This window comes from Pseudopodoces humilis, chromosome 14 (assembly GCF_049639895.1).
Source record: "Pseudopodoces humilis isolate 2021_Gansu_Grassland_sample_001 chromosome 14, ASM4963989v1, whole genome shotgun sequence".
Classification (NCBI taxonomy): domain Eukaryota; kingdom Metazoa; phylum Chordata; class Aves; order Passeriformes; family Paridae; genus Pseudopodoces; species Pseudopodoces humilis.
Window position 1 is genome coordinate 6,950,176 of NC_142213.1, and position 20,877 is coordinate 6,971,052.

The 20,877-nt window shown below is 59.5% G+C and overlaps 1 protein-coding gene across 9 annotated transcripts in view; it reads left to right on the forward strand.

Annotated features, from left to right (window-relative positions):
• RIPOR1 (RHO family interacting cell polarization regulator 1) overlaps positions 1–20,877 on the forward strand; it is a 31,580-nt gene that overhangs the window by 1,585 nt on the left and 9,118 nt on the right. For 2 of the 9 annotated variants that reach the window (XM_088062254.1, XM_014255551.2), the window contains exons 1-4: positions 7,323–7,478; positions 18,240–18,366; positions 20,262–20,411; positions 20,735–20,813. In XM_088062254.1, coding sequence (XP_087918380.1) covers positions 7,400–7,478; positions 18,240–18,366; positions 20,262–20,411; positions 20,735–20,813 — 435 coding nt within the window. In that variant the 5' untranslated portion in view covers positions 7,323–7,399. Of the gene's footprint in view, positions 1–7,322; positions 7,479–11,032; positions 11,125–12,804; positions 12,938–14,081; positions 14,260–15,192; positions 15,415–16,757; positions 16,782–18,239; positions 18,367–20,261; positions 20,412–20,734; positions 20,814–20,877 lie in introns of those variants that run through there. The other 7 variants (XM_088062251.1, XM_014255555.2, XM_014255553.2 and 4 more) reach the window with 7 other exon arrangements.

Genomic DNA, 20,877 nt, shown 5'->3' on the forward strand with positions numbered 1-20,877 from the left:
CACCCTTCCTTCCACAGCTGGGCTCTGCCCATGCCTTTGCCCCCAGGGATGCCCACAAAAGGAATGATCCCTTGGCCATAGCTCCCAGTCCTGCTCTGCAGGGTCCTGCCAGGGGTTTGGAGCAGGTCAGCCTCTCCCTGCCTATCCCATGGCACCAGCTGGGCCTGAATTTCCAGCTTTTGTAGAACAAGTTCCCGGGTGGCTGCACTTGGAGCTGGCACTGTGCCGAGATGCCAGTGTGCCTGTCCAGTGCTGTGAGCACGCGGGAGGGGTTGTGGGGAAGGCAATGGGGTTGAGCTGGGCATGCCAAGGGCTGTGGCAGGCTTTCTGCTGCTGTCTGCAGGACAGGAGTTACTAGAAGGGTCACCTCCTCCATCCCCAGAGTGTCAACACACAAATGTATCTGTTCCAACTCTCGACCCAGACCTGCTGCCCTGGAGCATCTTCCCGCTCCGTGTTGTCTCAAGGGAGTGGAGTTAAGACCCTGTGATGGCAAGAACGAGGATCCAAGCTCATTCTAATGAGTTCTCTCCCCCATGTCCCTCTCCTTGGAGCCAGGGAAGTGACGCTGGGGAGGAACTTGGCTCCTCTTGTTTGTTATTACAGGATAAAGTTACCCTTTAAAGCAGAGCCAGTGCTGTCAGGGCTGCATACCATCCGGGAACATCGCTCCTTCCAGCGGCTCCACACACTTCTGGTTATTGTGCTTGCATGGAGTCAGCCCAGCCCCAGTCACAGCAAGGGGGATGCAGGTGGGGGGATCCAAAAAGGAGCCTCCAGGCTCTTTTTCCACCCTGAGAAGTCTGGGAGCATAGGGAAAAGCTCTCTGAAGACGAGAGCTTTTCTGACTCTGTGATATGTGGAAAAGAGGAGCAGAAAGCAAGGGCTGGGAGCAATGAAAGGAAAGAGAGAGCTGGATATGGTTGGGGTGTTTTGGGGTTTCTCTTATTTCCTGGGATGCTCACTCTGGCTCAGCTGGGGACCCTCTGGATAGGGCAGCCTGCTGGTTGCCACCGTGTGCAGGCTGGGCAGTGTTGTACAGCTGGCACCCATCCCACCACTCCACATGTCCAGAGGCAGCTCGGCATCTCCAGGCAATATGCAGACAGGAAGAGGGCTGGCTTCTCCTTCGAGCTCCAGCCTCTGGGGGTCCCAAATCCAGAGGACCCCTCTCTCCTGTGAGCTGGCACCCCAGGAGACACCCCAGCACCCCAAGGCTTTGGAAGACATGGGGTTTTCTTAGCAGCAGTCTGAACATCCCACCCACACCAGGCCCTCTGGAGATGGCTGGGGGCTTGCTCGGGGTTTGACTGCCCCACACTGAGCCATGACGTGCCTGTGGGGTGGAGGGGAAGGAAGCTGACCCGGTGGAGCCGAGCCAGAGAGAGCTTCCTGGCAGTGAGCTCCAGCCTCCGGTGCCTTCAGTGCTGCTGCAGATGGCTCCGAGTGGGATGGAAAGCAGGCAGAGGGGCTGTGCGAGCCCTTTGCAGCCATTCCCCAGCCTGGCATCCGCCAGCTCTGTGCCGTTCAGGAGGCAAACGCCAGCTGGAGCCCTGACACCGCCACCTCAGCAGGGTGTCGAGGGAAGCCTGACTCATCCCCAGCAGGAGAATCTGAGACTTGCACATGTAAACAGAGCTGGCCCTTGCACGCCAGGACACGTGACAAATACAGGAGAGACCGGCTGGAGCCACAGCTTGGGGCTGGTGGCACCACACATGTGCTAGAGGCATGAACAAGAGCTCGAATGGGCCCTGCTCAGGAGCATCACTTGGGTGGGGAGGATGTGGCAGGAGCCCTGCTATCAGCATGTCCTCCCTCTGCTACCTCCACCCCCACAAGCAGCTTTTAGCAGCTGGTTTTAGTCCTGGTCTGTTTGACTGCCACTGCTTTCCAACAGGGACACCCTTCCCAGCACCAACACATTTGGGCCAACAGCTCAGGAGAGGTAGAACAGCTGCAGGATGACCAGGGCAATGGTGGCCTCACCACCTCTGCAAGTATTAAAAAAAACCCACATGGATGTGGGGGACGTGGTTTAATGGTGGGTTTGACAGTGCGGGGTTAATGGACTTGATGATCTTAGAGATTTTTTCCTACCTAAATTATTCTATGAGAGCAAAACTCCTGAGATGCCACCCCACAGTGCCAGCTTCAGAAGCAGAGTACAGCTGGTGGTGTCATCTTATGCTGGGATGGAGAGAGCATGAGGCTCCCCAAGTGCCTGTTCCATCTCAGGAGCAGGGATCACTCAGAAACCTCCCAGTTATTCAGCGCGCTCCCTTGGGTTAAATGTGCCATGCTGTGGGCTCCGAGCTGGGAGAGCTGTAGCCAGTGGGGAGAGGAGATATCACAGCCACTTCCTATCCTTGCTTACCCTGCACAGCCAGTTTAATTTCCTTAATCCCCATCCCAGCATTTTCTTTGTTGTTTTCTTTGGAGGGGAGGGAGCTTTGCTGGAGGCTGGTGCTCACTGCAGTGAAGGAAGCACTTTCATGGTCAGGGAGGCCAACATGGGTGTCCACAGGCTGTTCCTCACTCTCCTCTTGGGTGCAGCAGGCACTGCTCATGGGGGGACAGGGACCCCACCTAAGCAGTGGAGCAGATCAGGATGTGTGTGGGATCCCCTGCCCTGCTTGGGAGGACTATATTTGCATGCATTTGCATACAGCTCTGCCAAATTTGCAGACTCAGCCCTGCCAAAACACCTCGTGCTCCAAATGGCCTTTTGCTCTCACAAGTTACAGCACCAGCTTTGGGGCAATGTATTCCTACCTCAGCCAACACGATTGGCCAAGCTGAGACGGTGAGATGTTGAATCCTCAAGGCTGCTGACACCTCAGCTGTGGTCCAGCTGTGCCACTGTCCAGCTGTGCCAGTTACCCTGCCACCAGCTACCGAGCTCCGCATCCTTCTGGCTGGTCTGCTGGGCTGGGCTGCTTTCTGGGCTTGACTCAGCCTTCCTGCTCAGTGTCGGACAACAGCAATAGACTGTAGGAATCTTGTGAATCATGGATACTTTTGGAGTGATCCTGTGGGTGTGTGCATGAGCTGGTTCCTGCTGTGCTGAGGTGGGGACGGCTGCCTGGTTGCAGGAGGTGGAGTGGTCCCAGGGGATGTTCAGCCCCCCAGGCTGAGCTGGGATGGTGGTTGCAGATGCTGCCAGCCACCTTCCCAGGGTGGAGAAGGGAGTTAGGAGGGGGGAACAGGTTGCTGGTGGCTGGAGAGTCTGGACCAGTGCTGTTCTGCAGCTCCTTACCCTCCTGGCCCATGCTGGACCTGATGAAGTCACAGTTTGGATGTCCTGGCTTTGCTGCAAAGCCCTGACCTGGATTCGGGATTGCTGGCCAGAGTCTGGGAGAGCTGACCAGCATCCAGTGCTGGCCAACACCAAGTAGGTTTGTGGCCACTCTGGGGGTATCCCATCTTCCCTTTTCCCAGCCCCGTGGGCAGGCAAAGTGCTGGGACACGCAGTTCTGCCCCATGGAAAAGGACAGGTTGGGTCAGGGCTGTGCCCCAGGCTGTTGCTGCTGTGAGCTGGCCCCGAGTGTGTCAGGGAAGGTTTTCCAGCAGAGCTGAGAGGACCTGCTGGCACAGCCTTTCTGTGCTGCCGGCCAGTTCCTGAGCATGGCCAGGGCTCTGGTGAGTAAGCTGGAGCAGCAGCTCACATTGCTCATGCTGCATCAGCGCCACCCTGGCTCCCTTAGCTTTTTACCAGGTTGTGTTCCCCAAAAATCACAGCCAGAGGGATGCGGAGCTCGGTGCTGGGATGCTGGACATTCATCTCTGAGGCAGTGGCAGGGATGGTGGCAGGCTCTGCGGAGGCACCTCATCTGCTCACGAGGGTGGTGGCTGGGCTCTGAGTGTGCTCAGCACGCGTGGCTGTCCCGGTGCAAGGCTTGGAGCCCTGGCCTGTGTGTGTTGCCTTGCTCCAGCGCTGAGCAGGAATGCTGAGCATGCAGCAGCTCCAGCCTGGAGCCAAGGGCTGGCCTCCAGCCCTCCAGAGAGAGGGGAGAGGAAGACGTGGCTCCAGGCCCAGCCTGCAGTGAGAAGAGCAATTTGGGCAGAGACCCACGGTGCTCAGACCTTTCTCTGCACCGTGGCAGGCGGCTGCAGGCAGCTGGCACGGCTGTTGCTGAAGCTCCAGGAGGAGGGGAATGTGCTTGAAGTGGTCTCGGGTCACCAGGCTCTGGAAAAGTTCGATCCAGTGCTGGGAGGAGCTCACTAATGCCAGCAGGTTCTCAGACAAAGTGCCCTTGAGCTCAGGGACTCTTTCCTGCACCAATGCCCAGCTTCCCAACTGGTCTGCTGGGAAGGCTCCTTCAGTGGCAGGAGTCCAGGAGTATCCATATCTATATCCATGCTGGGAGAGTTAGCCCAGGAGTATCTGTATCCATAATGAAAGGATTAAACCAGGAGTGTCCATCCATATCCATGCTGGCAAGATTAGCCCAGGAGTATCCATATCCATAATGAAAGGGTTAAACCAAGATTATCTGCATCCATGCTGGGAAGGTTAACCCAGGAGTATCCAAATCCATGCTGGGAGGTTTAACTCCTTCCTACCTGCAGGCACCATTCCTCCATAAATCTAGGAGGGAGTTTTGGAGGGCAGGCAGGCCAGGAGTGCTGCTGGAACTCGGGCAGGAGTCTGTCCTTGTTTTTGTTTGCCAAGCTGGTCCGTGCTGAGCAAGCTCCCAGAGCAGCCAGTGCAGTGTGCCAGCCCTGGCCTTGGCACAGGGAACACTTGGCTCCACAACCCAGCCTGGCAGGGCAGGCAGGCGTGTGGCCGAGGGGAGGGTGCAGTCCCCTCTCCTGCTGTCTGCAGGGATACAGCTGCTCCGCAGCAGCAACCAGGAATGGGGTTGGTGGTGCATGGGTAAGTGCAATGTGGTGGTATGGGTAGGTCTACCTCCAGGTACCCCAAGTTTTTACTGAGAAGGTGGTCAAACCCTGGAACAGAGAGGTGGTCGATGTCCCAGGCATGCCAGTGGGCATTTGGAGGCATTTGGACAGTACCCTTAACGACATGCTTTAACTTTGTGTCAGACCTAAAGTGCTCAGGCAGTTGGCCCCAATAATCCTTGGATGTCACTTTCAAGTGAAAATTTTCAGTGGTGACACCATGTACAGGGTGTGGGTGGGATCCAGCCCCCCACCTGATCCAGGTGGGATGCTGGATCAAGTGATAACAGAGTGGCACAGTGGTGCTGACCATGCCAAGCACACTGTGGGTCACCCTGGTGGTACAGGGACAGTGTGGCACTGGGACCTGGGTTGAGAATGGATTGAGAGCAGCCCTGAAGAGAAGAACTTGGGGGTATTGGTTGTACAAGAAGCTCAGCATGACCTGGCCATGTGCACTGGCAGCCCAGAAAGCCAAACATATTCTGCGGTCCATCCTCAGCAGAGTGGGAAACTGGCTGAGAGAGGGAATTCTGCCCCTCTGCTCTGCTCTGCTCTGCTCTGCTCTGATCCTTCTGCAGCACTGCATCCAGTCTGGGGACCCCAGAATAAGAAGGATGCGGATCTGTTTGAGCAAGTCCAGAGGAGACCACAAAAATACTCAGAGGTCTGGAGCATCTCTGCTGTGGAGACAGGCTGAGCGAGTAGAGGTAGTTCAGCCTGGAGATGAGAAGGCTCCAGGGAGACCTTGGAGTCCCTTCCAGTACCTAAAAGGGCTCCAAAAGACCTGAAGAGGGACTTTAGACAAGAGCATAGACTGACAAGACAAGGGAGAATGGCTTCCAAGAGACAGAGGGCAGGATTAGATGGGATATTAAAAATAAATTCTTCCCAATGAGGGTGGGGAGGCCCTGGTACTGGTTGTCCAGAAACCTGTGGCTGCCCCATCCCTGGAAATATTCAAGGCCAGGTTGGATGAGGCTTGGACTATCCTGGTCCAGTGAAAGGAGTCCCTGCTCACATCAGGGGGTTTGAAACCAGGTGGACTTTAAAGTCTCTTCCAACCCAAATCATTCTGGGATTCATCTTCTCACTCTGGCAGTCTCTCCTTTTGGCTTGGCTTTTCTCTGGTGGCCTCAGGACCTGCTGTCCCCTCTCCCATCTTTGCATCACTTCTCCTTCCATGTAACCAGGTCAGCCTGGAGAACTGGGCTGGGAGCTGGGACGCCCTGGTTCTCACCGAGCAACCTTGGCAGTAAATGCTGTGCTCCTTGGTGTGGCCCCAGGAGAGTGAGAGTGGTGCAATGATTTCCTTGTCACTGATATTGCCCTGCTCCACTGGGCTCCAAGACCTGATGATGGTCTAATTAGTGTTTCTGCCTCACAGGGCTGGCAGGAGCACTGCGCAGCCCTGTCCTTGCATGGAGGATGTCTCACCAGGGCTGCAAAGGCTTCAGTTCCATTTAAAACTGGGTCAACTCAGTAGGATCTAGGACAGGTAGGAGAAAGATGGTCTTGGAGAAAGGAGAGGAGCAGGGTGCATCCCCTCAAGCACGTGGTTTCCTCACCCCTCTACCTTCAGGGATGCTCAGAGGTGTCAGGGTTTAGGAAGTGGACTGGCAGTTGTGGAAGCAGCACGGTCTGACTGTGGCATCCCTCGGGTGACAGCCTGCATTTACACTGGGGCTGCCTGTCCCTTAATTGGGGAAGCTGGGAGTGCTCTTCTGCTGCTTCCCTAGGATGCTGGAAGCTGGTGGGATGGGGAATGTGGATCAGTGACAATGCTCTGCTCCCCAGAGTGATTTGCAGAGGTCCGAGCACAGTTCAGTTGGATGCAGAAGCTGTGGGGGGAAGGCAGGGTAGGGTACTGGGTGTCCTAGAGGTGGGAGCAAGGATGTTTGGGTGCTCCCTCTGCCACCGACTGACTGACTGCACAGCCTTGGTGGTGTCACTTCACTGCTGGAATGTGAAACATGCCCGCGGTCTGTCAGAGAGCGCTGAAGCCTGGGAGGCTGTGTTGGCCCTCGTGGGGGGAGACGGGGCTGGTGAGGGAGGAGGTGTTGCTCCAGCCACTGCTTCCCAAGGGGAAGGGGAGGCTGTGGGCGCTGTGAGCGGCAGGAAGGCAAACAGCCCGGGGCCAAGCGAGCCGGGCTGCCCCCACTCCCCTCGTCTCGGGGGAGGTGGGATCCTGCTCCGGCTCATAGTGGGGCTTGTGGCTCCCCGAGAAATGTTGATGGGCCGGCGGGTCTGGAACCCCCGCAGGGCCGCGGCGGCGGTGGCAGCGGCGGTGTTGGTGGTGGCGGTGGTGGCGATGGCGGTGTCGGCAGCGGTGTCGGTCGCCTCGGGGAGGGAGGTGCTCCCGTCCATGCAGCTGCCATTGGCGCTGGCTGGGCCGTGGTTTCCTGCCGAAATCACATGGCTCCCGCGTTTCCATGGAGAGAGCCGGGGTGGGCGCTGCCAAGAGCCTGCACGAACTCCCCGCTTGCTCCCGTCCATGGGAGTGGAACAAAGGGGATGCACCGAGCCAGGCCTGCTTTCGCCCCGCGCCTCGTCCCCCGCCTCTCCTGGGACATGTGAGTGCCACCCGCACCTCCGCATCCCGCGGTCACAGGGGGGTCGGGGGGAGCGGGGTTGGTGGCCTTAGCAGGGCTACACCCTTGGGGGGCCACGTCGCCGCAAAGCCACCGCCCGCCGCGTCCCCTGTGCCGCCACCCCCGGTGGGCGCCCCACGCCGCGCTGGGCTGTCCGGGCACGGCGGCAGGGCGGGGACGGGGACACGGACACGGGGCTCCGCTCCTCCGCCCCACTGCGGTTCGGAGACATCCTCCGCACCCCGCGGCCCGGCCGGGACCGTGGCCGGAGACGCCCGGAGAAGGAGCTGCCTGACAGTGGGATATCAGGGCGAGCACCCCAATGTCACCCGGTGCCCCCCAGACCCTGTCTAGGATATATCAGCTTCTCCAGCCACTCTTTTGCTCCCGGGTTTGGAATGACGCTGGTGGCATGAACCGTGTCCTGCTCCGAATCCCTTGGGACTCCAGGCAGGGGTACGGGCAGGGGTACGGCGGGCGAAGGAGAAGCTGCCCGTGCCCTTATAGGGCCGTGCCCGAGCTCCTGCGGGACGCCAGAGCCCTGGATCCCGCGGGAGAGGCTGCAGCCATCTCCCGCATCCCAGCCCTGCGCCCGGGCAGGAGCCCGCGGGCTCCGGGGGGACCTGTGTGCACCATGTCAGCTGGGTGCTGCCTCCTCCTCCCCTCCAGGGTGACGGAGGGAGGAATGCTCGGAGGAATTAATGAGACAGATCTCGCTTTGTTGCTGGCCCGATCCTCCTGTCTCCCAGCCCTTCCCAGCCTGCCAAGAAGTGCTCGGGAAGGCCTCGCACCATTAACCCTTCCCCTGCCGCACCTCCGGCCATCCCAGAGCGTGCAAACAGCCTCAGCGGGTTTTGCCCTTGCCACGTTCCCAGAGGTGACTCCCGAGGGCACTGGGAAGTCCTGGCCATGCCATAAACCCCATGCCTTCCGTCTCCTGGCTGGTGGCCTCACTGCGTCCCCCGGGCAGGGCTGGGACGTGAGGCTGTGACGCCGCACAAAATCCGGCTGTGCAGGGCTTGTCACCAGCTTTTCACCAGCTGCATTGCCTCCTCTCGGCTCGTGGGGGTCCCCAGTGCACTGCCACAGTTCCCTGGGTGGAGAGGAGCTGTGGTGGCATGCTGGTATGCCTGGCATGGTGGTGACTGAGTCCCCATGGAGGACATAGCATGATGGGATTGAGCGTGGAAATGGGGGGCAGCAATGGACATGGCAGTGATGGGGGATGTTGGGGGTGGTAGCTGAGAGGTGTTGGGGTGCAACCAGGGGATAACTGTTGATCTGCAGTGAGGACAGTGATGAGAACAGGGGTATCTTTTCCCAAGCCTTGCTGAGGCTCCTAGTCAGAGCTGCTGGCTGGGTTGCAGCAGGATGCCTGCAATGGGCATTGTCCAGTGCTGGCTGGACGGGAGGAGCTGCATGGGCACAGGGTGTCCCCCAGGAATGTCACCAGGCTGGGCTCCAGATCGTGCCCGTGGCTGAGGCTCAGCAAATGCATTGGAACTCCTGCCATGACACTGACCTAAAGGACAGGACCCTGGGAAACCCATGGTGGGCAGGGAGCAGCTGGCATTTGAGATCCCCAGGGTGCAGTGAAGGCAGCCCAAGCTCTGGCTTTGCGTGGGCTAAGGCCAGTGCTGGGCTGGGATGAGCTCCCCGCCGCGTGCTTTGGGGTTATTTATAGGGCTGCCATTTATATCGCTTCTATTTCTGCTGCTGTGTGGGGACGAGGCGAGGAAGCGAGGGGGGAGGGCTCCAGTCTGCCACCGCCCTGTGCCCGGCCCCTCCAGGAAGGGATGCTGCCGACAGCATTAGGGCCAGCCTGGCTGGGGGTAGAGCCTGGCTTGGCACAAGGGCTGGTCCTTCTCCAGCTCTCAGGGCATCCACTTGTGGAAAAAACTCTGAAAAAACTTGGGCTACCAGGATTTTTTGGAGTTGGCCTTGCCAGTTTTAGCAGAAAGTAAAGTCCGAGAAGTCAGCTGTAGCATTGTGGTGGTGGTGACCACCTGCAGCTCTAGGACCAGCTGTCCCAGCCCAGACAAGACACTTGGTCACTTACTGTGCTTCTCCTGTAAGCCATGACTGTGTGTCTTCTTGCCAAAATTGTCATCTCCTGCCTTCTCCCAGGACTCCCCCATGGCCAGGAGCTTTTTGGTCCCTCACCAGGCTGATGCTGATTCCATCTCCACCAACCTTTTTGGCCAGCCATGACTTTGACACCTACTGAGGCTGGCCTATGCCCTTTCCTATCAGATTTCCGGCTGTGGTGACATTCTCAGCCATTTAAGGATGTCTGTGGCTGGGGAGTACTTGTCCAAAACAGCCTGAAATAGCTTCTCCATCACCTTGGCCTTTGGTGCTGGTGCCACCAAGGCAGCATTGGGTTGGGGCTGGTGGCTTCTCCAGGGGCTGGGTGGGCTCAGCCCCAGTGCTGATGGTCCCTGGGCCAGCAGGGAGAAGCTGGACAGTTTCCCTAGGACTCTGCTGGCAGGATGTGGGATCTATGGGAAGCTGGTCTTCTATCCCATGCGGGGCAGGGAAGTGGGAATAACCTGCTGGATTTTTCTGCCTGCTCACAAACTGGCTGTGGCTGTACTTGTGTGTCCAAGCACAGCTGCCCATGGAGTGTTTTGTTTGCACGTTCAGCTGTTGTGGTTGTGGTGGGGATGCACAGGGCAGCTCCCCAGGACTGATAAAAGGAAGGTATAAAGGGACACTGCTAAAAAGGGAGCACCTGGGGCATTACACCCACATCCCTGCTGCAGAGGAAGAACTGAGGCAGCCACCCTGGCAGGTTGAGCTGAGCCAGAGTGGTGAATATGCAGGGAAGCCCCCTGAGCTGAAGAGTCACATGGAGATGTCCCCTTCATTGCACACACTCCCTATCCCTGGCCAAGCCAGGAGCAGGAACTCATTTAACTCAATTACCACTCTGGTGCTGCTGGCATGACTTGTGTCCTTCCTCTGCCCTCCCTTAGCAAGGTGTCCTGAGCTGTCAAGCCCCGCCAAGTGCCGTGCAGGGTGCTGTGAGGTGCTCAGAGTGCGGCTGATGTGATGTGTCCTTTTCCAGTGCCTTCTTCCCTTTTGGAATGTCTGATCCTGTCTCCCGCCTGCTCTTGGTGGTGTCCCCAAGGGTGATGCCCAGGATGGTGCCATGCCAGGCACCTCACCCATGTGTCAGCTGCCGTACAGATCCCCCTGGGACTGCAGGCTACGGAGAGGCAGAGTCCCCGCAAGCAGCACAGCCTGGCTGTCACCCCTTTGCAAGGGAAGCCTGGAAGTCCCCTCACTCTGCGTGGCACCGGGGAACGCCCCTCCCGCGGCAGGGGCAGCTTTAGCGTGGCTTTTTCATTAACCTTTAATGAGAACAAACAAGCTGGCATAGGCCGGCGCTGCGGGCGCGCTGCCTGGCCGTGTGCCGGGCGCTGGCTCCGCACGGCTGCCAGCACGGCGCAGGCTTTGCACAAGGATGGTCAGAGCCGGGGCGGTGCCGGCAGCGATGCCATTCCCCGGGGAGAAGCAGCACGGGGTGAAAAGCCGGGTGGTGGCCGCTGCCCGCGGCAGCCGCCAGGATGGGACTCTGCCCATCGGTGGGGAGAGCCGGGGGGATGCATCGTGTCCAGGCGAGGTAGGAGACACGGTCTTCGTGCAGGTTCTGGAAGGCTGGGGTGGAGATGGGCTTTGCAGCGTGCTGGGCTGCTGGCTCCCCACGGCCCGTGGCACTGGCATGGTGGGCTGCAGGCTGGTGGGAATCTGGGATGGTTTTCCTTTGGATGCTTCTCAGAGCCAGCCCAGCCTCGCCAGCTCCAGCTGCTCTCCCAATGTGGCTGATGCTGTGCACCCACTCGGGCACCCACCTGGGCACTGGGACCTGAGAGTGCCCTGGGTCATGGCACTCTGTGGTGACACTGCTGCAACCCCAGCTCTGCAGGCCTGACTGTGGCTGGCTCTGAGCCACGTGTGGGTGCCCACACTGGGGCAGCCATGCCACCGTATGTGGGAGACCCTGATGCTTCTTATCCCCTATGGGACCTGCAGGGAGAGGATCTGCTCTGGGCTGGGGAAGCAATCCCACAACAGGCTCACTTTCTGGGGTCGGGTTAACTTTGGAGGAGAACCTCATATCTGCAAGGATCCCCAAGACTGTCCCAGTGCTTTTCCTTCTGAACCTCTCCTGACCTTGCTCTAAAATCAGCAGCAAACAGGAAAGGAGCCTGGGAGGGAGGTGTTTCTTCCTGCTCCAGTGATGTGGTGAGGGCAGCTGATCCCAGCCTGGACAGAGCTGGCTGCTCCAGCCTTTGTCCAACCTGGAGGGGGGTGCCAATCTTGGGTATTCTCAGGACCAGCACTGAAGCATGGTGACATCTGTGTCGCAGAGTCTCCTGGTTGTTTATAGCACTAAACAGGGAGTTGTGGGCCCGAGAGGTGCTTGCTGGCTGCTGGGATTGGCATGGAGGGCAGGTGGGTCTTCCACACTGTGCTGTGGGAGCTGGACCCCCATGGAAAGCAGGACAGACATTCCCACATGGGAATTGCACCCCAGCGTCTTTGGAGAGCCCTGTGAGGAAGCCCTGGCTGAAGCAAGCTCCTCCGAGGCTTTGGATACTCAGGATGCTCAAAGTAGGGACTTTTGAGCAAGGAAACCCTTTTCACAGTGGTTCCTGGGTCTTGGAGGGTGCCCACAGGCATGCCACGGGATTGCATGCTGTGGGAAGCCTACAGCAAAGCCACGGTGGTTTTATATATACATAGATATATCTATATATATTTATTGTATTTGTATATACTTATATTTAAACCCAAGCGATGCAGAAGCAAGCGGCAGTGGTGTGAGCGTCTGCTGCCCACGGCTTTGTGCCTGCCCGCGGTGGAGGCAGCAGGGATGGGGCGGGGGGCTGTGCATCCCCACCCAGCCTCGGGTGCAGCTCAGGGCCAGCCCTGTGTTCGGCAGGACTCTGTGCGCTCCCTGGCATGTGCTCGGCCCTGGGTGCCGGCAGGAGCGGGGGTCTCCAAGGGAAGCGATCCAGAGAGGGGCTGCAGCGGGGGTTTGCAGTGTGTTCCCCTCCCCTCCACCCGTGCCTCAGTTTCCCTAGGGGAGCGGTGGGGAGGGAAGGATAGGGATCAAACTGTGCTGTGCTCCGGGAGTAGCCGGTGGTGGTGGGGCCCCTTCCCTCCAAGGGGGTCAGGCATCCTCCCGTGTCCTCCCATCCTCCGTCCCCCTTGAGTCACGCCGGGGCTGCGGCGCTGGGCAGTGATGTCAGCCCGTGGGCAGGGGAAGCGGGGGAGGAGACTGCTGCCCGGGGGGAACCCTCCGGCCACGGCCCCCACACTGGGGCGGACAGACGGACGGACGGCATGAGAGAGCAGCAACCAGCCGGGACGCTGAGCCCAGCCCGAGGGGGATGTGCTGCTGCAGCACGCCATGAATGGCAAACCGAAAGGTACCGAGCACCGGCAACACCAGGGCTCCCCAGCAAACCGCGATGATTTGGGGACCCCCAGCTGTTTGAGGCTCTCGGGGTGACATGGCTGGGCTCAGGCGGGGTTTTTTGGGGTGAGGAATTTTCTTAAGAGGAAAGCTGTCCCTGGCAGGGACACCAAGGACATCTGCACCCGCCACCTGCAAGGGACACAGTTGTCACGGTGGGTTGCGGTGATGGGGTGCCAGGACAGGGTATCCGTGCAGGACAAGACCCCCTGGCTGCCTGATCTTGGTGTTGCCTACACTAAGATCCAGGCTCTGTGTCTCAAGGCACGAGAGGGGCCACAGCTACCAACTTCTCTGGGGTGATGCACCCCTGATGCCATGGCAGCCCCCAATGCCATGGCAGCACAGTTTTCCTTGGCAAACTGTTTTCCCCACTTGTGCCCCCATGTCTGATGAGGACAAACAGAGCCCATCTCCATGTCGAGCATCCCTGGCATGGTGGCCTCAGGGACTTGGGGTTGCTTTTGTGCACTTGGACCAAGTTGTTTGGCCAGGATTTGTGGGGGCAGCTACTGGTACCGAACAGAGCACCCTAGAGATGAGGAGATCAGGGGGAAGGTGGGACCTCCACAAGGTCCCAGTCCCAGGATTATCCTTCTAGAGGATCCGAGCACTTCTGAGAGGGATCACAGCCCACTTAGGAGCAGAGTCTGGTGCCCATGGCCAGGATGCAGCCCCATCTGACAGGGCACGGAGATGAGCTGTGCCTGTGGGGATCCTGACTGGGTGCTTGGTTTGTGCCTTTGATGGTGGGGACTTCACCAGCACCATAGTAATCCTGGGCTGGTTCCCAGGAGCCATCCTAGAGAGCACATTGGGCTAGAGCTTTGCCAGCCGCAGTGGTGACTGCTTCCCTGCGTTACAGTTCGGGTTTGCATCTCCTTCGGGTTGGAGACAGGGAGACCATGGGATGAGTGGCAGGGTCGGGGGCTGTGAGTCCTCCCGAGGAACTGGCTGTGAGTGTCTGTCTGTGCCGTGCCCTGCCCTTCCGCAGGGATACTCCGCGGGGTAAATAAGCACTTCCTCCAATTCTTCCCATTCGCAGCTCCTTCCCTTTCCTGTCGCCCTCCCACTTGGCCCAAGGAGCCAGCAGCCTCCCATGGCCACAGGGGCGGATATCAGCGCCATGTCCCTGCTGCCATGGGGCTGACAGCCCCCAGCACCCATCCAACCCAAACTGCCAAGGGCGGCCAGCACCCAAACAACCAAACCGTCATTCCCTGTTCCCGTGGGGACTGTGGGGCTGTGACCTTATGGCTGGGACTTTCTCTCCGGGTGAGTCACGGGAGCCGGGATGCCATTCATGACTCATCTGATTCCCAAAAGCCCCCAGTCCCTCTCCTTGCCTAGCTCAAGGAGGAGCCGGGGGTGTCCTGCCTTCCTGGAGGAGAGGCAGAGCGTGGAGAGGTCCGGGAAGAGGTGGCTCTCAGGCTCCTTGTGACCAAGGCGGCATGGCTTCGCTCCCCGGATGCTCCCATCCTCTGTGCTGAGGGGGGATGAGGAGTGATGGGAGGGAAGAACTGCTCCAGCCCACGCTGGGAGCCGGCCAAGGGCTGTCCCGGGGCCGGAAGGGGCCGGCGGGGGCCGGGGTACGTTCCTGGGTTGGGGCAGCGGGGCCACAGCTGTGCAAACACGGATGCAGCGGCTGCTCCGGGGGGAGCCGAGCCAGCGGGCTGAGTTCACAGGCTCCCGAGGTCACCCCTGCAGTGCACCCAAGTTTCACCCAAAGGTGCTGGGGCAGGACCCCCCACATGCCCCAGACGCCACGGGCAGAATGGATGTTCCTGTGGCCATCGTGGCCTCCCTCACTGAGGGACACTGGTGCCATGCTGCGCCCCAGGGGTGGCCGCAGTGCCATCCGTGCAGGGACCGCAGCCCACCCCCCTTGGGTACCCTTAGGTGCTGCTGGCTGGTCCTGGGTGTCTTCCCTGAGGTGAGGGGTGCTGGAGACTGCTGGGTGGGCATCGGTGGCCTTCAGTGAGTGACATCCCTGGAAGTGCTGGTCAGAGCACCCCCAGCTCCCATGGCTGCAGGGCTGGGGACTCAGGGGGAGCCAGTTTGGGGCGTCTCCGACCAGGGCAGTGTTGATAAACCCGCCGGAGCGACCTCAGGCTGGTGTCTGAGTGTCGGAAACAGAAACCAGCTGGGACCAACCCAGCCGGTCGGACTGCCCCCTCCGCTGCTCAGACCAGCATTCTTGGGATCCCAATCATCTCCAGAGCACCGGGAGTCGAGAGAGGAGCCGGCGGCCGGGCTGGAGAGCCCCGGGGTGGGCTCCAGCACCCTGTGCTGTGCTGCCTGTTCAGCTGCTCGCTGCCCTTTTGGGTGCTACCCACGGGCAGTGCTGGCCGAGGACGGACAGACGGTCACACTCCCAGGATTTCATTTCCTACGCTGGAAGATCTGGAGGAAGTGTGTGGCACGAAAAAGGTGAAAAGCTTGGTCGGGAGGCAGGTTTGTTAGCACTGAGCCCTAACTAAGGGCAGAGGACAGTGGGGCTTGCTGGGACTGAACTATTGGGGCAGGACCTCTTCTGCTTAGGAGGGAGAAAGGATGTGCTTGGGGCTTTAGCCCATGGCAGGGACAGGAGTGTGCCGGTGCTCTGCTGTTGCCAGCCTCATGGTAAGCCTGGCGCGGGGCTCACCAGCCTGGGCGAGATACGGTGCCCAGTGGTCCCGTCCAAGCGTGCCCCAGGCTCTGCTCCCTGCAGGGGCTGGCTGTGCTGCTGGTACCAGGTACCTCTTATCTCGGTAATGTCAGGAATGCACTATGCTGGGGATTTTTCCTCCTCTGTGAGCCAAGCCCAAGAGTGCCAGGAACAGAGACCCCACATCCCTCCTGCCCTGCCTCATGCAGGCAGCGCTGCCATTCAGCACCCAGCCAGCTGCCCGCTGGTGCTGGGCTGGAGCATCCTTGGGGCTGCTGGAGCATTACTCCTGTAGAGCGGGGCTATGGTGTCCCCCTCCTCCAGGGGAGCTTGGGGTCCTAGCACAGGATCTTGGTTGCAGGGTGCCACGGTGTGTTGTAGTGGATGTTTGGGGGAGAGCCGGGTCCAGGGCTGGACCAGGGACGTGGTTCTCTCAGCAGCCACTGCTCCCTGTGCCAGGGAGGGAGCATCATGTGCTTTGGAGCTGGACCCAGCACAGCACAAGTGTCTGCTGAAGCCTCTGAGGTGCCTGGGTGAGTGGCTGCAGATTGCTCTGACTGCTGGGGAGTTGTGCCGGGGCTCCCTCCAGCACACCCAGCATCCTTCTCCCCCTCAAGCATCCTCCTCCCCTTGATGCTCTCAGCATCCTTCTCTCCTCTGACAGCCTCAGTGTCCTTCCCCAGTGCAGGCTCCTGCCTGGGAAACCCTCCACAGAGGTCCCTCTGTGCTCCAGAACGGCAACATGTGCTGGAGAAGGATGGGTTGGCAGGACCGTCCTCACCCTGAACTGTGACCTGCCCCACACAAGACAGCCTTATCCTATGGGTGCTCTCCCTATGGCTGAGCCACTGCAGCACCCAGCAGGGGAGCAAGCACGGGTGCCACAGGCCCTCCTCGCTCAGTGGGGAGCCGATTAGAGCCCTGCAGAGGGTAATCTGCCCAGGCCTGCAGGTCAGCCGGGCTGCCAGGGATTACAGCTCTTCCTAATGAGCTTAATTGGGACAGTGTTGTCCTGGAAAATGGAGGGACTGGCACCCAGATAACGCTGCGTGCGTGGGACCCGCCGAGTGGCTCTGTGGTGTGGGCTGGGACACGAGTCGCAAGGGGGAACCAGATGGACCTGCTGCCTCCTGGCTCCACTGGGATAGGGGTGAGTGGTGGTGGTGGTGGTTAGCTTTGACTGTAGATGGCTCCGGCACATCCTGGGCGCTGCAAATCCCTTTTCCCAGCCTGGTGTGGGGGGCGGCAAGGGGCACAGTGCTGGGGGGATGCCCACCAGAGGCTGAGTGGGTGAGCCATGTGGGACCAGGCCCAGCTGGGGTCCTGGGCGCTGGGGGGCACGAGGAAGGAGAGGGGATGGCGGCGGAAACCCCAGCAGTGCCTGTGTCCTTGTGCTGTTCACTGTCAGCCATGCTGGAGACAGGAAGAAAAGCAAAGTGAGCTCCTTAGGATGGATGGAGGTGGCTCTGGCTCAGTCTGTCCGCCTGGGAAGCTGTGCATCCCTAGGGTCCTGCCTGGCTGTTCCTGGTGGGGTGAATGACTGCCAGGTACTGTGAGCAGCTGCTGCAGCTCTGCTCAGGGCTGGCTGGGACAGGGGGATTGACCTGCCATCAGTGGTGCCAGAATGAAGTGGAGCATCCTGCATCCTGCTCCTCTGTGGCTGCCCTGTGGGCTGGGCTCCTCTATGTGCACAGCTTGCACTGCTAGGGGTGGCAGAGCCAGGAGCCCTGTTCTCCTCTGCTCTTGCCTTGTCCTTTGAGTTGCCCTCCCCAAGCCCCGGCCCTGGCCAGGGCTATAGGAATGGTTCCTGTGACACAGAGTGGCAGCCAGGTCCAGGCCCTGAGACTCAGAAATCTGCTCCATCCCCGACTGGCATCAGCTGCACTGGCTGTGGTGGGGACGGGCGGGTCACAGCAGTGGTTTCAAGGCTCCTGACACTGTCACTGCCAGGAGCAGAGGACAGGGTGCAGCAGCCATGGGGCTGGACACGTGTGGCCTGCACAGACTTTCCAGGATCTGCCAGGGAATAGCTTGGCCTTTTCTTCCCCCACACAGAGTTCCTGGCAAAGCTGGGAACTTTCCAAAGTGCTTTGTTGTCCTTGGGTTTCCCTCCTGGTTGCTGGAGTGAGCGGAAGCAAGTGAGGAGACAGCAAAGGGCTGGGCAGACGGGTCCAGCCCTGTGTTTTTCCTGCCCCTGCAGCAGGGTGGCACGGGTGACAACGGACATAGGACAAGGTGGGGCTCAGGAGGAGATGTCTGGGCTTGGGCAGAATGTAGAGTTTGCCATGGATATGTCTGGGAAAGGCCATGGTAAGCACTGGGCATCAGCCCCTTTCTGTGACTCCCGTAGTTCCAACCTGGGACACATCTGTCTGGGTGTGCCCACTGAGAGCTCATAGTGCCCAGAGCCCCACTTCACCAAGGGCAGTATCTCTGGGGACAGCATGGGATCTGTGTCCCGGTGCCACCAGGAGTGTTCTTGGACTGAGAGAGTGGGAAGTCTCCCAACCCATGGTCCATGGGTACTATTCTCAATTCTCCTGGCAGTCCTGCCTGCCTGTGTGTCCTCACCCTGCTGCTGGTGACCCTGATGTCTCATTGTCCCCAGGGCGGCCCTCCAGGTCACAGTCAACAATGTCACTGTCTGTGCGCCCGCAGCGCCGAGTCCTCGTCACCAAGATCAATAGGAGCCAGTCCTTCGCCGGAGTGAACTCATCGGCCGACCGGCCCTTCAGGTAGGAGATGGGTGCTCATGCTGCCTGCCACGAGGAATGGGGACAGGCTTGGCCTTTGTGGTGGGACCTGCTGTGCATCCTGAGGCTCCTTCCCATCCAGCTGTCCCAGCATCTCCCTCAGGGGTCTTTTTGGTAGCCAGGGGCTGTTGCACAGGGGGCTGCAGGGAACACTGAGGCCATGTAGGAGACAGAGCCCATCATCCCAGCCTTCTGCCATGCCATGCCCCAGGTGGGGTGAGGACCCTGCAGCCCTGTGGCTGCTGCCAGAGAGGACAGAGGAGCCAGGTGTAGCTCACTTCATTCTTCAACCAGCTCTTCAGACCTTCCCTGTGACCATCTCATAATGTTTAATGGGTGCGGTAGAGCTGGGGTGGCTTTGAAGTGTCTTGATGGCCTTGACATCCTGCGGCAGCCAGTTTTGGGGTTGAATGCTGGTGTGAATCAGGGTTTCCTGAGGGTCACCTCAAACCTATCATTTGAAAGGTTTTACCAGCTGCCTGCCAGCTGCAGTGTGAGGAGAAGCTGTTCCCTGCTGCATCCTCTCCATCCACCGATGATGTTATGGTCCCTTCATACCCTTCCTCCTCCTCTCTGCTGAGCATCCCCACATGCTGCACTTCCCCACCAACCCTCTCTGCACCATCCCTAGCTCCTGGCTACTGTCTTGAAGATAGTTCTTGGGTAGCAGGCAGAGCCTCCCTGTGCTCTGACCTCCTGCCCTGCTCAATTTTGTCCCCAAGTCCTGCTCAGCCTCTGGGCCAAGTGACACTTTCCAGGTCATTGCTGGATTTGTGGGTACCAGAGGGGGCCCCTTAGAGACAGAGAAGAGGGAGACCTTACAGATGCCTGCAGCCAAGTGCTTGCTGGGGGGATGCTTGTTGGAGATGTCTCCAGGGACCGTGGAGGATGGGAAGGAGAAGGAATGGTGAAAATTAGGCGCTTACCTATCGCTTGGGAGGAGGCCAAGACATATTCATTTCCCCACCGATGATTCGGGGAAGTCTTTTGGTCACTTCTGTGAAGAGTAGCACAGGATGGGAGGTACTGCCTGAGGCTGGGAAATGAGGAGCCCATGGTGTCTCCTGGGCACTGGTAGCACGGCGATGCTTTGGAAGGAGGAAGGGAAGAGCCGGTCTGAGTGAGGCATTGCTCGCTGGGCTGGGGAGTGCCTCCATTGCACAAGGCAGGAAGGGTGGTGTTCGGGTCCCAGCGCTGGGTCGGCATCCCGCGGGTCGGCTGGGGGAGGCAGCTCCATCCAGCAGGTTTGGTGACATCTGGAGAGGCATAGCATGAGCATGTCCCTGCCCCATGTTGCTGTGCTGGGTGATGAGGTGACAGGGCTGCCGGTCCCCAGGATGCTTCTGTGCTAGATTGGGGTCTTTGCGATGGAGCTGGGCATGGCCCCCTTAGAGGGCAACCAGGGCTGGAGATGTCCCCAGGTACCCTCCAGGAATTCAGTTTGTCTCCAACTGGTGCCATCTTTCTTTGCCTTGTCTCCCCCCAGCTGGCACGAGGGACCCCCCCACCTCTGCAGAGGCTACACCAAGGCCAAACTCTTGGACCCCACTGGGACAGTGTTGCCTTCCTGCTCTTCTCCATCTCCACTTTTGTGGGTTTCTCCTTGTCTTTCCCACGGCTTTGGGGCAGCTAAGTGCATTGCCAGGGGGCTGCAGGCACATGGTGCAGGCAGCGCTGCCCAGTCTCGTGGCTCTGTGTCTTCCAGCCCTGCTGGATGCTTAGAATGGTGGCCAGGGAGTCCTGGGAGGGGCAGGCAGGTCCCAGTGGACCTGGCCTCCATGCCAGAGATCGCCCTTGTCTTGAGACAGAGTGCCTGGCTGGCTGGGGCACCCAGAAGGACCCTGGTGCTGTGTGCTGATCCCAGCCTCTCTCCCCAGGAATCTCTCACCCTTCACCCCCACTGTCTCCCGCAAGACTGGCTCCAGGGTCAGTAGGATGTTCTCAATGTCCCACAAATCCCCACCACCCAAGGTGCCTCAGCCCAACCGCCTGGACGAGGTGTACGAAGCTCTGAAGAAGGGCCTGACGTAAGTGCTGGGTGGGTGGAGGCAGGGAGCTCCTGATGGGCATGGGGACAGCTTGTGACATGGCTTGGGGTTGGCAGCTCTCTGCTCCCACCAGGCAGGGACATGCCAGGTCTCTTGGGCATGTTGCCTCGGGGTCCCAGATTATATGGGATCCCACACCCCACCACATCTTATGTAGAGGCATATATGGATTCCCACACCTGTGTGCTGGAATAGGGAGTGGGGATGTGTTGCCACATGTGCTGGGTTGGTGTGGGCTGTGGGAAGCAGGAGCCCTGGACACAGCCATCCCAACCTGACCCCCATGATGTGGTTGCCCCCAGAGCCTACCTGGAGGTGCACCAGCTGGAACTGGAGAAGCTCAGCACACAGATCCGTGAGTCCAAGAGGAATTCACGCCTGGTGAGTGCCACTTGGGAAGAGCCTTATGGGGAATGGTGCTTTGGGTAGATAGCTGGAGTCATGG